The sequence below is a fragment of the Sapajus apella genome, unplaced genomic scaffold (genome assembly GCF_009761245.1).
Source record: "Sapajus apella isolate SASKATOON/1434 unplaced genomic scaffold, GSC_monkey_1.0 scaffold85, whole genome shotgun sequence".
Taxonomy (NCBI): Eukaryota; Metazoa; Chordata; class Mammalia; order Primates; family Cebidae; genus Sapajus; species Sapajus apella.
In genome coordinates, this window is record NW_022437025.1 from 6637390 (window position 1) to 6650514 (window position 13125).

Genomic DNA, 13125 nt, shown 5'->3' on the forward strand with positions numbered 1-13125 from the left:
CCACTAATTGCAAACTACAAGGTATTCTCCACAAGGGAGCACCGGGGGCAAGGTAAACAATGTTTCTCAACAGTGTACAATCCAGTTATTCTTTTTGTAAATCCACTGCATTGTGTAACCATCACCACAATGCAGTTTCAGAATGTTTTCAGCCAGGTAAACACCCCTCCTGCCCCTGTGCAGGCCCCCTCTGCCCCGCTTCTCTGCCCCAGACAGCCTCCCTTCTACTCTGTCTTTAGGTTTGCCGTATCTGGAGGTTGCAAGTAAGTGGAGCCAGACCCTAGATTAGGCCTTAGCTTTTAAGCCTCCTGGAGCACCAGGACTGGACGAACCTGGCCTGGCCCTTCTGGGGACCTCAACGCAGCCCCCTCTCTGCCACAAACCAGCATGTGGCCCTGTTTCCCTCCCTGCATTTTTCAAGGGCATTTGGGACAGGGGTGGTTGGTGTAGTGCCAGCAGGCCCCAGGCCTTGGGAGAATTTTAGCATCTTTGATCTTGTTCACTAAATTCTGGGAGCCATGGAAAATCCTCACACCCTCACCTCATTTCTTTTTTTTCTTTTTTTTGGCAGTCTTGCTCTGTTGCCAGGCTGGAGTGCAATGGCACAATCTTGGCTCACTGCAACCTCCACCTCCCGGGTTCAAGCCATTCTCTATCCGCAGCCTCCTGAGTAGCTGGGACTACAGGCATGCCCCACCATGCCCAGCTAATTTTTGTATTTTTAGTAGAGACAGGGTTTCACCATGTTGGCAAGGATGGTCTCGATCTCTTGACCTCGTGATCCTCCTGCCTCAGTCTCCCAAAGTGCTGGGATTACAGGTGTGAGCCCTCACCCCATTTTTAAAGGTCCCCCGGGGGTAGGATCACCTGGCAGAAGGCCCCCTCTAGCCTTCTGTAATGGTGCTATGAAGCTTTATGCAAAGCCCTCCTGTACATGCGTTATTTTAATGACTTCTCGCTGCTGCCAGGCAAGGAGTGCTGCTGTTGCCCTTCTTGGACAGAAGCTGAGGATGGAGTAGTTGGCTAAGTGACCCAGCATCTCCCAGCTGGTCTGGGATGTAGGCAGTATTGCTTCCCACACTGATCTGTGCTCTCAGGCAACTGCCACCTTTACGGCTTCTTCCTCCAGCTCTGTGGGGAAGCAGGAGGGAGTCTCCCTGCTATAGTTGGCTGGGCCTCTGTCTGGGTGGGCTGAATCTGGTGGGACTTGAGTTGGAAAGACCCAGACAGGCTTTGGGTGTGGCACTCTTGCTTACTGGTATTTGGCCGCAAGGGAGGGACTTAATAGCTCCCTGCCTCAGTTTCACCATCATTCATGTATTCAGCAAATATACAAGTAGCCCCTACTCCACTGGGGCAGACTCAGAGGTGCAGGGGCGAACCTGGCCCGGCTTCTGTCTCCTTCATTCCTAGCCACATGAGCAAAAAGGACCTGCAGTGCCTGCCTCATCCACTTGCTTGCTGCAAATCCTGCCCTCTCCTACCCCTTGCCCCAGTGGCCAGTCCTCTGTTTCCCTCCAGCCACTCAGTCAGATGGCCTGTGATCAGGGACCCCAGTGCTCCCGCCCATCCTGTTAATCTGCAGGTATCTTTGCTCTAGATTTACAGACTGGAAATGGAAGAGAACCAGCTGAAGAACGAAATGCAAGATGCCAAGGATCAGAACGAGCTGTTAGAATTCAGAGTGCTAGAACTCGAAGTAAGAGACTCTATCTGTTGTAAACTCTCAAACGGAGCAGACATTCTCTTTGAACCCAAACTGAAATTCATGTAAAGCTCCCAGATGTTTTCAAGCATGTGTAAAGGGGACATGTTATAGTTTCTTTCTTTCTTTCTTTTTTTTTTTAAATCTGTATGTTCAGAATAATTTCACTGCCTTAATGTGTTCTGGAGAGAGTGCTCACCCAAGTCTATGGACCTGTACCAGAGCTAATATATTTATTGCCTATGGCTTGTTTTGCACTTAATAAAATAATTTGTTTTTGCAATATTTTGCCTTTTTTATTTGTGTTTCATTTCCATAACTACTTCTTTCCTGCATGCGTAGTCACCGGGTACGCATTCTGCACACCCAGGCGGAAGCACTGTTGCAATGAATAACACACCTTTTTAAGTGATCTTGCATGCAGTAAATCTCACCTTTTGAAATAGCAGAGTCTGACCTGAGCCAGCAGTTGACTCTAGAATGTGTTTAGTGCCACTTTGGGCCCATTTTCTATTTGCCAAGGTAAACACAAGGTAAGTGAAGACAGGGCAGAAGGATGTATTTGCACAGGCGTTTAAGAAAACTAGTCAAGTTGTTCAAACTCTTTTATCCAGTAAATACAGACCCAGGCATTGCAGCAATATTGGAATAAAGAAATTACTGTTTGCAACTCAAACTGCAGCTCAGAACTGCTGGAGGGAGATCAGTTGTTGTTCACGTGTAGAAATCCTGTTCCTTCAGGAACTGCCCCAATACACCGAGTGAGATTCAGTGAAAGAATATTGATGGTCTCATTGCCTCCAACTGAAATCTTACCTCGGGTGTGTTACTGTATTGCCTTGCTCTCATGGTACTTCATAATCCTTTTTTTGTTTCTGTTGAAAAATCATTGGCATTTTAAACATCACTTACGTTCGTGATGAGTTTCTCTAAGCACCTGTAGTGGCGCGGCACTGCTGTCTCTTAGCTAAAACCTTTGCATGCGTGAAACCCTCAAAGTGAGCACCTTCACAGTGTTTGTGGCTTCCCTGATTTTGTTTTCTCCTCCCGGCTTGAGTTATGATTCTGTCTGCGTTAGAACTGACCCTGTGTACCTTGTCGTGTGGGCAGGGCAATGTGGCCTGAGTATTTCTCATGCCAAGTGTCACTCAGCTCTTGGCTCAGCATGACATGAGCATTTTATTTGTGCCACAGAATTGGAAGTTATGTGAGGTCGTTGTTAATACTCCTGCCTCTGTTAGAGAACCTTTCACAAAACTTTGTTATGAGTCTTTCTCCTGAGAATTCTATAAGCACTACCCAGTTTACCAGAATGCAGTGGCGCGATCTTGGCTCACTGCAACCTCCACCTCCTGAGTTCAAGCAATTCTCGTGCGTCAGCCTCCAGAGTAGCTGGGATTATAGGCATGTGCCACCACACCCAACTAATTTTTGTATTTTTTGTAGAAATGGGGTTTCACCATGTTGGCCAGGATGGTCTCCCTCTCCTGACCTTGTGATCCACCTGCCTCAGCCTCCTAAAGTGCTGGGATTACAGGTGTGAGCCATTGCGCCCTGCCTTTATTTTTATTTTTATTTTTTGAGACAGGGTCTCACTCTGTCACCCAGGCTGGAGGGCACTGATGCAGTGTTGACTCACTGCAACCTCGGCCTCCTGTTTTGAGCGATTCTCCTGCCTCAGCCTTCCAACGTAGCTGGGACCATAGGCATACACCACCTCACCCAATTTTTGTATTTTTGGTAGAATCAGTTTTCACCATGTTGGCCAGGCTGGTCTCAAACTCCTGACCTCAAGGGACCCACCCCCTCAGGCTCCCAGAGCGCTAGGATTACAGGCATAAGCTACCATGCCCAGCCTACTAAATGACTTTTGTTCATATATACTATGAGCTTTTGGGGTCACTTTTTCTACGGAGAGGCCATTTAAGTAAATTTGCTGGTAGAAAGACGTCTGTGGAATCGAACTGTTGTGAATTTTGTTCTTCTTGTCTAATAAGGGAAGTAAGGTTTCTCACTAGACTGTTTCAAACCTGAGTTAGCCAGGTTAGGGCTTCATGGAAATTAGCTGAATTAGTGGCCCACCCTCCCCTCCCTCTTTCCTTCAGCCTCACCCTGGAGCATCTTCTTAAGCCCTGCCATCTGGATTCGCGCCTCTCTTGGCTACATCTCTTAGTTGAATTATTTAAGAAGCCCATTGGTTCCGTAGCTAGATTCTGCTGGAATGACCCAAAGTGTGTTATTTTTACCTTACCATAACTTTGATCAAACCAAAGCAGTTTGATTTAAAGGTGTCATTTGAAAAGGTCTTCTCTGCTGCCCCACTGTGACAAATCTAAAGATTTAAAGTCCGTTCTGTGCAGGATACACATCTGAGACAGGTCTTGTTCTGCCACTGTGCTTTAGCCCTGTGAGTAATTAGGTTTTCCCGACCCTTTTAAAAGCTTGTCACTTATGGATGATTAATAAACACCTCTTCTGGGAAAAGGCTTGCTCTCCTTCCTCCCTTAGCAATTGAGCTTTGCTGTAAGTCTAAGGGAGGGATAGAACGATCACTGGTTGTGTTCGTGTGGTTAAAAAAAATATTGTGAATGGCATTGGCAGATTGTACTGGGGAGAACAGAAAGCCTTTGGGGCTGGGCGCGGTGGCTCATGCCTGTAATCCCAGCACTTTGGGAAGCCGAGGCAGGCAGATCACCTGAGGTCTGGAGTTCTAGACCAGCCTGGCCAACATGATGAAACCCCGTCTCTACTAAAAAAAAAATACAAAATTAGCTGGGCGTGGTGGCACATGCCTGTAATCCCAGCTACTTGGGAGGCTGAGGCAGGAGAATCACTTGAATCCAGGAGGTGAATGTTGCAGTGAGCCAAGATCATGCCATTGCACTCCAGCCTGGGTGACAGGAGCAAAACACCATTTTAAAAACAAACAAACAAACGAACAAAACAAAAACAAAAAAAAGAAAGAAAGAAAGACAGGACTTTTGGGTCCTGGCTCTGCCCTGCCGCTCACTAGCGTGGGACCTCAGCCTCAGCCTCACTGAGCCACCGCCTCTTTGTCTACAGAATGAAAACAATGAGCCTGCCTCCCGGGGTTGTGTGAGGATTAAACAGGACAGTGTTGTGCCTGTCACAGAGGAAGTGCAGTTGGCAGCTTTTGCTATAGTCAAATTTAGTGCAGTTATGTTTATTTTGTAATTCTGTGACTTCATGGGTTTTGATCTCACAACAGATAAAGCCATGGTACCTTGTTAACCATTTCTCCCTAGGTGAATAGGTAAGAAGTAACCACATTTCCAAAGGAGAACGGCTGCGTGGGAAGGCGTGAAAACGTCGTAGTTCACGGACGTGGCTGCTTCTCGTCCGAACTTGCGCTTTTTAGTAACATCTGTGCCCACTGGAATTCCTTGGTGTTTGCTGAGTAACGTGGGAAAATGGCAAGTGGTAAATAATCCGGTCACATTCTGTTTTTAAACCGCATCTTTTCCCCAGGAGAGAGAGAGGAGGTCGCCAGCATTTAACCTCCAAATCACCACCTTCCCCGAGAACAACAGCAGTGCTCTCCAGCTGTTCTGTCACCAGGAAGGAGTTAAGGTAGCGTGCCTGGGGGGGCCTCTGCTAAACGCCGGCCAAGGGCTGGCTCAGTGCCCGCCTTAGTCGGAAAGGGGGAGTGCTGGGATAGAACCGATTTTCATGAGATCCTCCTTGTATTGAAAGTCACAGTTTATCCATTTATTGAAGGGTCACCAAATGTGACTGTATTTTGACCCATGTCTTTAAAACAGCAGAGGCTTGGCCTGGAGCCCTGAGCAAGAACCCCACTCCACCACTGCTCTGGCCTGTAAACTTTCTGAGCCTTAGCCTCTTCTCTATGCAATCCAAATGACAATACCCACACCATGAAGCTGGGATGATGATGAAGTTAGAGCATGAACGGGCGCCAAGGGCCTGGCACTGTGCCTGACATGCAGTCATGCTCTGTAGACGGTGGCTGCGGGTGCTAGAAGGGCCCGGGGTTTGCCATGTCCTGGAGCCCTGCTCTGCCCCGGGGACAGCGTCCTGACACCCGATTCCATGGCCTTCCTAGAGCAGTGTTTGTGCTGGGGTAACATTCAGCCAATGAGCAGCAGTTATGCCTTCTCTCCCTCACTCCCCAGAGGAACGGCTGGGCGCAAAACTTGGGCAGAAAAGAAAAGAAAGAGCGCGGTGTCTTGTCCAGAGGAAAGGCCATGGCCCTAGAAATTGGTATGCTTGGTCTCTGTAGCTCACACAAAAATGAACGTTGGAAATCTCTTCCAGGATGTGAATGTTTCTGAACTTATGAAGAAATTAGATATCCTTGGCGATAACGGGGTAACTATGAGCGATCGGTTTCCGGTTTCGTGTTCTTGTTTTGACCTGGGTGTATTCTGTGTGACTTTTGTTTTGTTTTGTTTTTAATTTCTCTCTGATGAAAGAGATCTAAGAAGTACAATGTAAGGCTTTTGTATGGCCCTGTTCCTATGTGGGTGGCGGGGCTGGTATTCGTTAGAAGTGGGGTTTCGAAGTTAGGTTCTCCTGGCCTGTGAGTGAGGAGGGGACAGAAAGGCCTGAGAACCCCTGCCCAGAATGCAGGTGGGATCACTTGAGATTGCTGAAATCAGAAAGTGATCTTTTTGCCCTCCTGAAAGATGAGCTTGAACGCAGCCATGTTTCACAAAAGCTTAGTGCCACTCCATGAAATGTCCCCAGCCAGAGGGACAGTAGCTGTCTGCCTGATGCGCTGGCCCCATTAGCGAGAGGAGCTGACCCTCGGGTGCAGCCCAGAGAGGAGCTAAGAAAGTTGTTTGGTGTTGGCCGGGCATGGTGGTGCACGCCTGTAATCCCAGCACTTTGGGAGGCCGAGGTGGGTGGATTACCTGAGGTCAGGAGTACGAGACCAACCTGGCCAACATGGTGAAACCCCATCTCTACTAAAAATAAAAATTTTAGAAAAATAAATTATCTGGGTGTGGTGGTGGGCATCCCAGCTACTGTAATCCCAGCTACTTGAGAGGCTGAGGCAGGAGAATCACTTGAACCCGGGAGGCGGAGGTTGCAGTGAGCTAAGATTGCGCCACTGCACTCCAACCCAGGTGACAGAGAGAGACTCTGTCTCAAAAAAAACAAAAAGACTTGCTTGGTGCTGACTGTCTGCACATGGATTTGGGATCCAGTGTCAAATGCCCTTGCCCATTTTTGTGTTTTAGAATTTGAGAAATGAAGAACAGGTTGCAATAATCCAAGCTGGAACTGTGCTTGCCCTGTGTGAAAAGGTAGAGGCCAGCGGCATTTCTGTGCTCACACCTTGTCCCAGCTTCCTAGCACCATACAAGAAACTGTACATTGGCGTCTTGCTTTGCGTGGGAGCATGCGTTCCAGTCAGTCTGCGTCTGCATGTGCACATGCATGCCTTTTCCGTTTTCTGAAGGAAGTCACACGTGCTCACTGTAGAAAACCCAGAGGCGCAGGAGGAAATCAAAACCTACTGGAGGAAACAGTCTCACATTTGTATACTTCCCTCCAGCTGTTTCCTTACATCCGGTTTTTAAACTTAGTCGAAATGATACCTGGCATCCAGTTTTCAGTCAGGCTTTAGAAACATCCTCTGTGCCATTTAACGTGGTTCACAAACGTGTTTAAATGGCTATGCATCACTCCATCACACCATTATCCTGTTAGTTACTGAAGCCTCTCTTAGCTGTTAGATATCGGAGATGTTTCCATTTTTTTTCTTTCTACAATCAGGCAGTGGTAAACTGCATATGTTTTACACATAAATTTTTATCTATGTCTTAAAATATACCCATAAGCTAGATTCTTGAAGCAGAATCATTGGGCCAAATGGTAAGAATGCCTTGGAAGGCTTTGTCATTGTCAAAACAGTGTCCAGAAAAGTGGCACCAGGTACCCCTCTACCTGCAACTTACATGTTGTTGATTTATGCTTGACATGGCACGTTACTGCTGAAAAGAACTTTGCGGATTTGATGGTGAAAACTCAATCATGTCGTTGTTTTCATTTTTATTTGAGTGCTAGTGATACTGAGTTTTTTTTTTTTTTGACATGTATTATCTATTTTCTTCTCCTTCCTTGTGAATTGTAATTACATTTCTTTTGAGGAGTTTCCACTGGGTTCGTTCACCCATCCATCCATTCATTCATTTGACAAATACGTATTCATTATCACTGTCTTTCTTACTGATTTCTCTGCGTGCTTTACATATTAAAGATATGAACTTTTTGACCTGTTTGTTACAAAATACATTCCTGATTTGTTTGCCTTTTACATTGGTTTATGATGTATTAGAAATACACAACTCTTTATAGCTAAAGACCTTTTCCTTTCAAAGCACATGAGTCCAACTTTTAAATGCTATTTTTGTGGCGATGAGGTCTTCATGATCTTAGTTAACGATTCATTCCAGAATCTCTGGAATGAATTAAAATACAGATAGTTTTTTTCCCAGGGCATCTGTTCAACCGCTCAATCAAGTAAAGGATACTAAATGTTGGTAACAGACTTGTGGCCAAACCTTGTCCAAGGTCACACTGGTAGGCAGTGGCAGAGGATTGGAGCTCAGCTTTCCCGTTCCTCTCATCACTGGCTGAGCTTGCATCCTCAGGTGAACTGTGGGATGGGGATGACTCACACCTGGCCGGCGAGTGGCCATCAGGTGCAGGTGCGGGGCAGGGCACGTGGGGTACATTCAGCACACCTTCCTTTCCAGCAGCAAAACCCTCCGTGGAGGTCTAGGCTCCTCCAACTGTGTTCATGTAGAGTCACACAAAGTGCTGATAAACACGTGTGACACTTATGACTCAGTTCATTCAACACCCCCTGGAACATTTACCGAGAAAGAGTGTCTTAGTGTCAAGGGCTGAGCACGGCCCTGGAAGACGTGGAGATGCCACATCCGCCAGTGTCCGCTCTGACGTCAGGGAGGCCTCTCCTGGCTTGGGTCTTGGCCACACCACTTGCCAGCTGCAGGGGTTTTGGCCCATTTCTCGCCACGTCTCCCTCAGCCATGACACCGAGCATCCTGGTGACACACGGTGTCTGTCGGAATCTGGGAGTCTGCATATTTCGGTGGGATTGAGCATTGCCATCTGGTTCAACCAAGCACCTGGGGCCGTGTTTGCTTCCTGGAGATGCTTGGTCAGTGCCTGTGGACTGGGTGAGCAAGGAGCAGGAACCTGCTGGTGACTCAGGGTGGCTGGTTTGTGACAGGGCTGGGGCGGAGGCTGTTGGAGGACTAGGCCACTAGCTGGCAGGAGGCTTTCAGCCTCTGTGAGAGCTGCCCTCTGCAGGGCACTGAATTCTCCCACCTGAGCCATTCCTAACATGACCCTCCCCACGCCCAACCCACAGCCGGTGTTCCAGGCCTTCACCTTAGGTCCTCAGGGCTCCTCATCCTCTGGGCATCTGGGAGATTAGCAGCCCCCTAGGATTGAAGAGGTGGAGACTGTCTGGCATCCGGCCACTGTCTGCCTTGACCATCTCCCTGCTCTGCTCAGGCAGCTGCCCACCTCGCCGCTTGCACCCTGCCCACTCCCAACGTCATCTGCCTGCCCCTGACCACCAGCCTCCCCAAACTGGTCAGCCCGGCACCATGCCTTGTGCCCTACATGCCAGAGAGCCGTGCCAGCCGCCCTAGCCTGCCAGCCCCTCACATCTCTGACTGATGGTTCTGAGCCTGGCACAGAGGTGCCCAGCTTCCTGTCTTTGAGGACTGGACGTAAACCAGAGTTTTCTCAGGTTGGGTTCTGGGAGACACTGGTCTCCTGCCATTTGTCTGTGGGTAAAGGTCCAGTAAGCTTGGGAGTTGCCGTTCATCTTCTCCAGGCTTGGAGAGGATGTTGGTATGAAAGCTCTTCAGGTTCAGAGGTGGACCCTCATGTGAGGTGGGAACGGGGTCTGCAGGACCCCCAGAGAACCTGGCCAGACCACTAGGGGACTGATGGTCCACTTTGCCTGGGACTGACAGCTTTCCTGGGATGTGAGAATTGCAGTGCTAAAACAGGGACAGTCTTGGGCCAACAGTCCCAAGCTGGTCACCCTAGAGGTGACGGGCACTGCAGGGAAGTTTGCAGAGCGGTTGGGCACCTGCAGTGTCACTGCCAGAGAAGGCTTGATGCCAGGCCCCATTTAACCCCCGCTCCACTTAATACAGAGCCTCTCTCTGTCACCCAGGCTGGAGTGCAATGGCATGGTCTTGGCTCACTGCAGCTTCTGCTTTCCAGGTACAAGCAATTCTCCTGCCTCAGCCTCCTGAGTTGCTGGGACTACAGGTGTGTGTCACCACACCCAGCTAATTTTTGTATTTTTAGTAGAGATGGGGTTTCACTATGTTGGCCAGGCTGGCCTTGAACTCCTGACCTCGGGATCTGCCCACCTTAACCTCCCAAAGTGCTGAGATTACAGGCGTGAGCCACTGCACCTGGCCACCAAATATTCCTTATTTTAAAAATTGTCATTCCATACTGGTATCTGAATAAGGGGAAGTCAATGTCAATGTTCCCTTAGAGGTATGATTATTTTTTTCTTCCTTGAGACAGAGCTCTCACTCTGTCACCCAGGCTGGAGTGCAGGCACGATCTTGGCTCACTGCAACCTCTGCCTCCCGGGCTCAAGTGATTCTTGTGCCTCAGCCTCCTGTAGTTGGGATAATAGGTATCCACCAAGACACCTGGCTAATTTTTGTATTTTTACTAGAGACAGGGTTTCTCCATGCTGGCCAGGCTGGTCTCAAACTGCTGATCTCAAATGATCCTCCTGCCTTGGCCTCCCAAAGTGCTGGGATTACAGGTGTGAGCCACCTCACCTGGCCTCGAAGCCGATTTCTTAGTGTATAGGTGAAGCGCAACCTGAAGGAACGTCCTATGATGTGCTTGTGTTGATTTTGCTGCAAACAGCATCTTGCCCCGGGCACATGCCTTCCTCATCACCACCCACTGAAGCCCTGCCCGGTTTTCAGGGCACAGGCATCCATCCTGGCGCCCATCAGCTGTACTCTGGTTAGCCGCATACAGGACCAGGGCAAGGTCTCACTTGCCTCAGCACATGGCATGAGCCCCGCAGAGAAACTGAACCATGAGACATTGGAGGCTTTACGGATCGTAACGGTCACATCTCTTCTCCCTCACGTTCCAAATGGATTGAGAAAAAGACACAGGCTCAGCCAGGTGGGAATGTTTTAAAGGCCGTGTTCTCGCTGGTAATGGTGGATTGGAGAATGAGGCGTAGGTCTGAGCATAGTCAGATTTTCTAACAGTTGGCCTCAAGCGGAAGCCTCGGGAAGCTGTAGGGGACCCAGGCCCTGCACCCAAGGAGCCCTGGGAGTTGGGGTGCAGAGAGCGGACCCCGCCCTGCAGCAGGCTGCCCCCACGAGGTTGCTCAGTTCCTGCTCAGCACCTCCCGGTGGGTGGACTCACGTCTCCTCCCCAGCACGAGACCCCCGTCTCCAGGGCTTGGAGCAGAACCACGAGCACTGTTTCTGCTGGGAGTGATTGAAACTCCAGAGCTATCTCGCCAAACTCTTTGATATTAAATTTCTTTCTTTCTTTCTTTCTTTTTTTTTTAGACAGAATCTAGCTCTGTCTCCCAGGCTGTAGTGCAGTGGCGTCATCTCGGCTCACTGCAACCTCCGCCTCTAGGGTTCAAGTGATTCTTCTGCCTCAGCCTCCTGAGTAGCTGGGATTACAGGCGCCCACCACCACGCCCAGCTAATTTTTGTATTTTTAGTAGAGATGGGGTTTCACTGTGTTAGCCAGGCTGGTCTCGAACTCCTGACCTTGTGATCTGCCTGCCTCATCCTCCCAAAGTGTTGGGATTACAGGCATGAGCCACTGTACCTGGCCTGATATTAAATTTCCAATCTCACATGGCCGGGGTCCTCGTGGCCAGCTCTCTCTGCTCCCATGCTGTCTCTCAGTTGCTGACAAGGACTTGCTAAATTTATTTTTTATATGCAATTTGTTAAAGGACAGCAACAACAAAGCTCAACACTGTGTTCTGTAGAAACCGTTCTGAGAGCAGCTTGTTGTAATCATCCAAAACTGGATTTCCCATTTTAATTTTATTCATTTTATGACTGCTTACATTAGGATATTAAAAATGAAATGCCTGTAACTCCTCATCCGAAATATGCTTATCTGTTTCTAAGAAAACACGCATCTTATCTGAGCCATGTTTGAGGAAGTGCTGGCCACTGTGGCTGGCACAGGGTGCTGGGTGCTCCCACTGCGGCTGGCACCAGAACCCGCACTGGACCGAGCTCACCGTGACGTTGGGGAGGGAGCTCTGTGACAGCAGCCGATCAGCTCCAGCCCTCTCTGCACAGCCAGTACACACCATACCAAGCTGCACACCCTCCATCCTCCTTCATTCTACAGAAGTTTGTTAGGCATCTGCTGGTGTCAGGCCCGTGCCAGGCAAGGAAGTCCAACAGGAGGCAAGTGTGGGCCCCACCTTCAGAGGGGTAGTGGGATTAGGGGGGAACAGACAACAGTGCCTGCTAGGTGAGTGCTGTGACTAGACATTCACAAGATGACTGAGGTGGGCATCATGAAGGGGAGCTGACCCCATGGACTCAAGCAGAGTAGGCTTCCTGGAGGAGGTGACAGCTGGCTCAGGGCCTGAAGACTGAGTGATGCTAGCTCGGTGAAGGTCTGGGGCTGAGGCTGGAACCAGGAGAGGTAGGGACAGCACATGGAAAGGCCAGGCATGTTCGAGGATGACCAGGGCCCTGGATTTCAGCGGGGATGGGAGAGTGCTGAGTGACAAGGCTGTGGGCGTTGCAGGAGCCACCCTATGCTGGGACTCGCCAGTGTTGTCAGGAGTGAGGGGACATCTTTGGAGGGCTCTGAGCAGAGCAGGGAGGTTCCATGAGCCGATGTGTGCTTTTTATGGAACTTGTTGGCTGGGGGGCAGAAAGGGATTTGGGGTTTGGGGGTTCAGACATGAGCCCAGGAGCAGAAAGGGGAATGAGGGGGGTTGATGATGGGGAGGGAGAGCTGTGGGTGGGCCTGAGAACTGGAGGCAGAGCCAATATGTTGGAAGTGGAGGGAAGGAAAGAGGGGGCACTCTTCTGCATCAGGGGTCCTGGGAGGCCCTGGAGGGGCCTTGAGGCTTGGGAGTGGAGGGTGCAGGAGGCAATGGCACAGGACATGGTGAGGCAGATCTGGATGGGAGACCTTTCAGAGAGGGTAGGGAAGGTGGATCCTGGGGGAGGGCAGAATAAGGGGGAGAAGGGCGAGGGCAGGCCTCCAGGACCTCACTAATGCAGTGTGGCCCAGTGGGTGACCAGCTGCCGCCAGAGGAGTACAAGGAAGCTAGGGGAGCCTGGGGTTGGGAAAGGGGGCACTCCGCAGCCGGGGTCTGCGGTCAGGAAAGGGGGCACTCC

General features: G+C 49.8%; 1 protein-coding gene across 2 annotated transcripts in view; it reads left to right on the plus strand.

Annotated features, from left to right (window-relative positions):
* Positions 1-13125, plus strand: part of JAKMIP1 (janus kinase and microtubule interacting protein 1) — a 174640-nt gene that overhangs the window by 143731 nt on the left and 17784 nt on the right. The window contains exons 13-16 of one of the 2 annotated variants that reach the window (XM_032254158.1): positions 1601-1699; positions 5195-5296; positions 6002-6055; positions 6931-6996. In XM_032254158.1, coding sequence (XP_032110049.1) covers positions 1601-1699; positions 5195-5296; positions 6002-6055; positions 6931-6996 — 321 coding nt within the window. Of the gene's footprint in view, positions 1-1600; positions 1991-5194; positions 5297-6001; positions 6056-6930; positions 6997-13125 lie in introns of those variants that run through there. The other variant, XM_032254157.1, reaches the window with a different exon arrangement.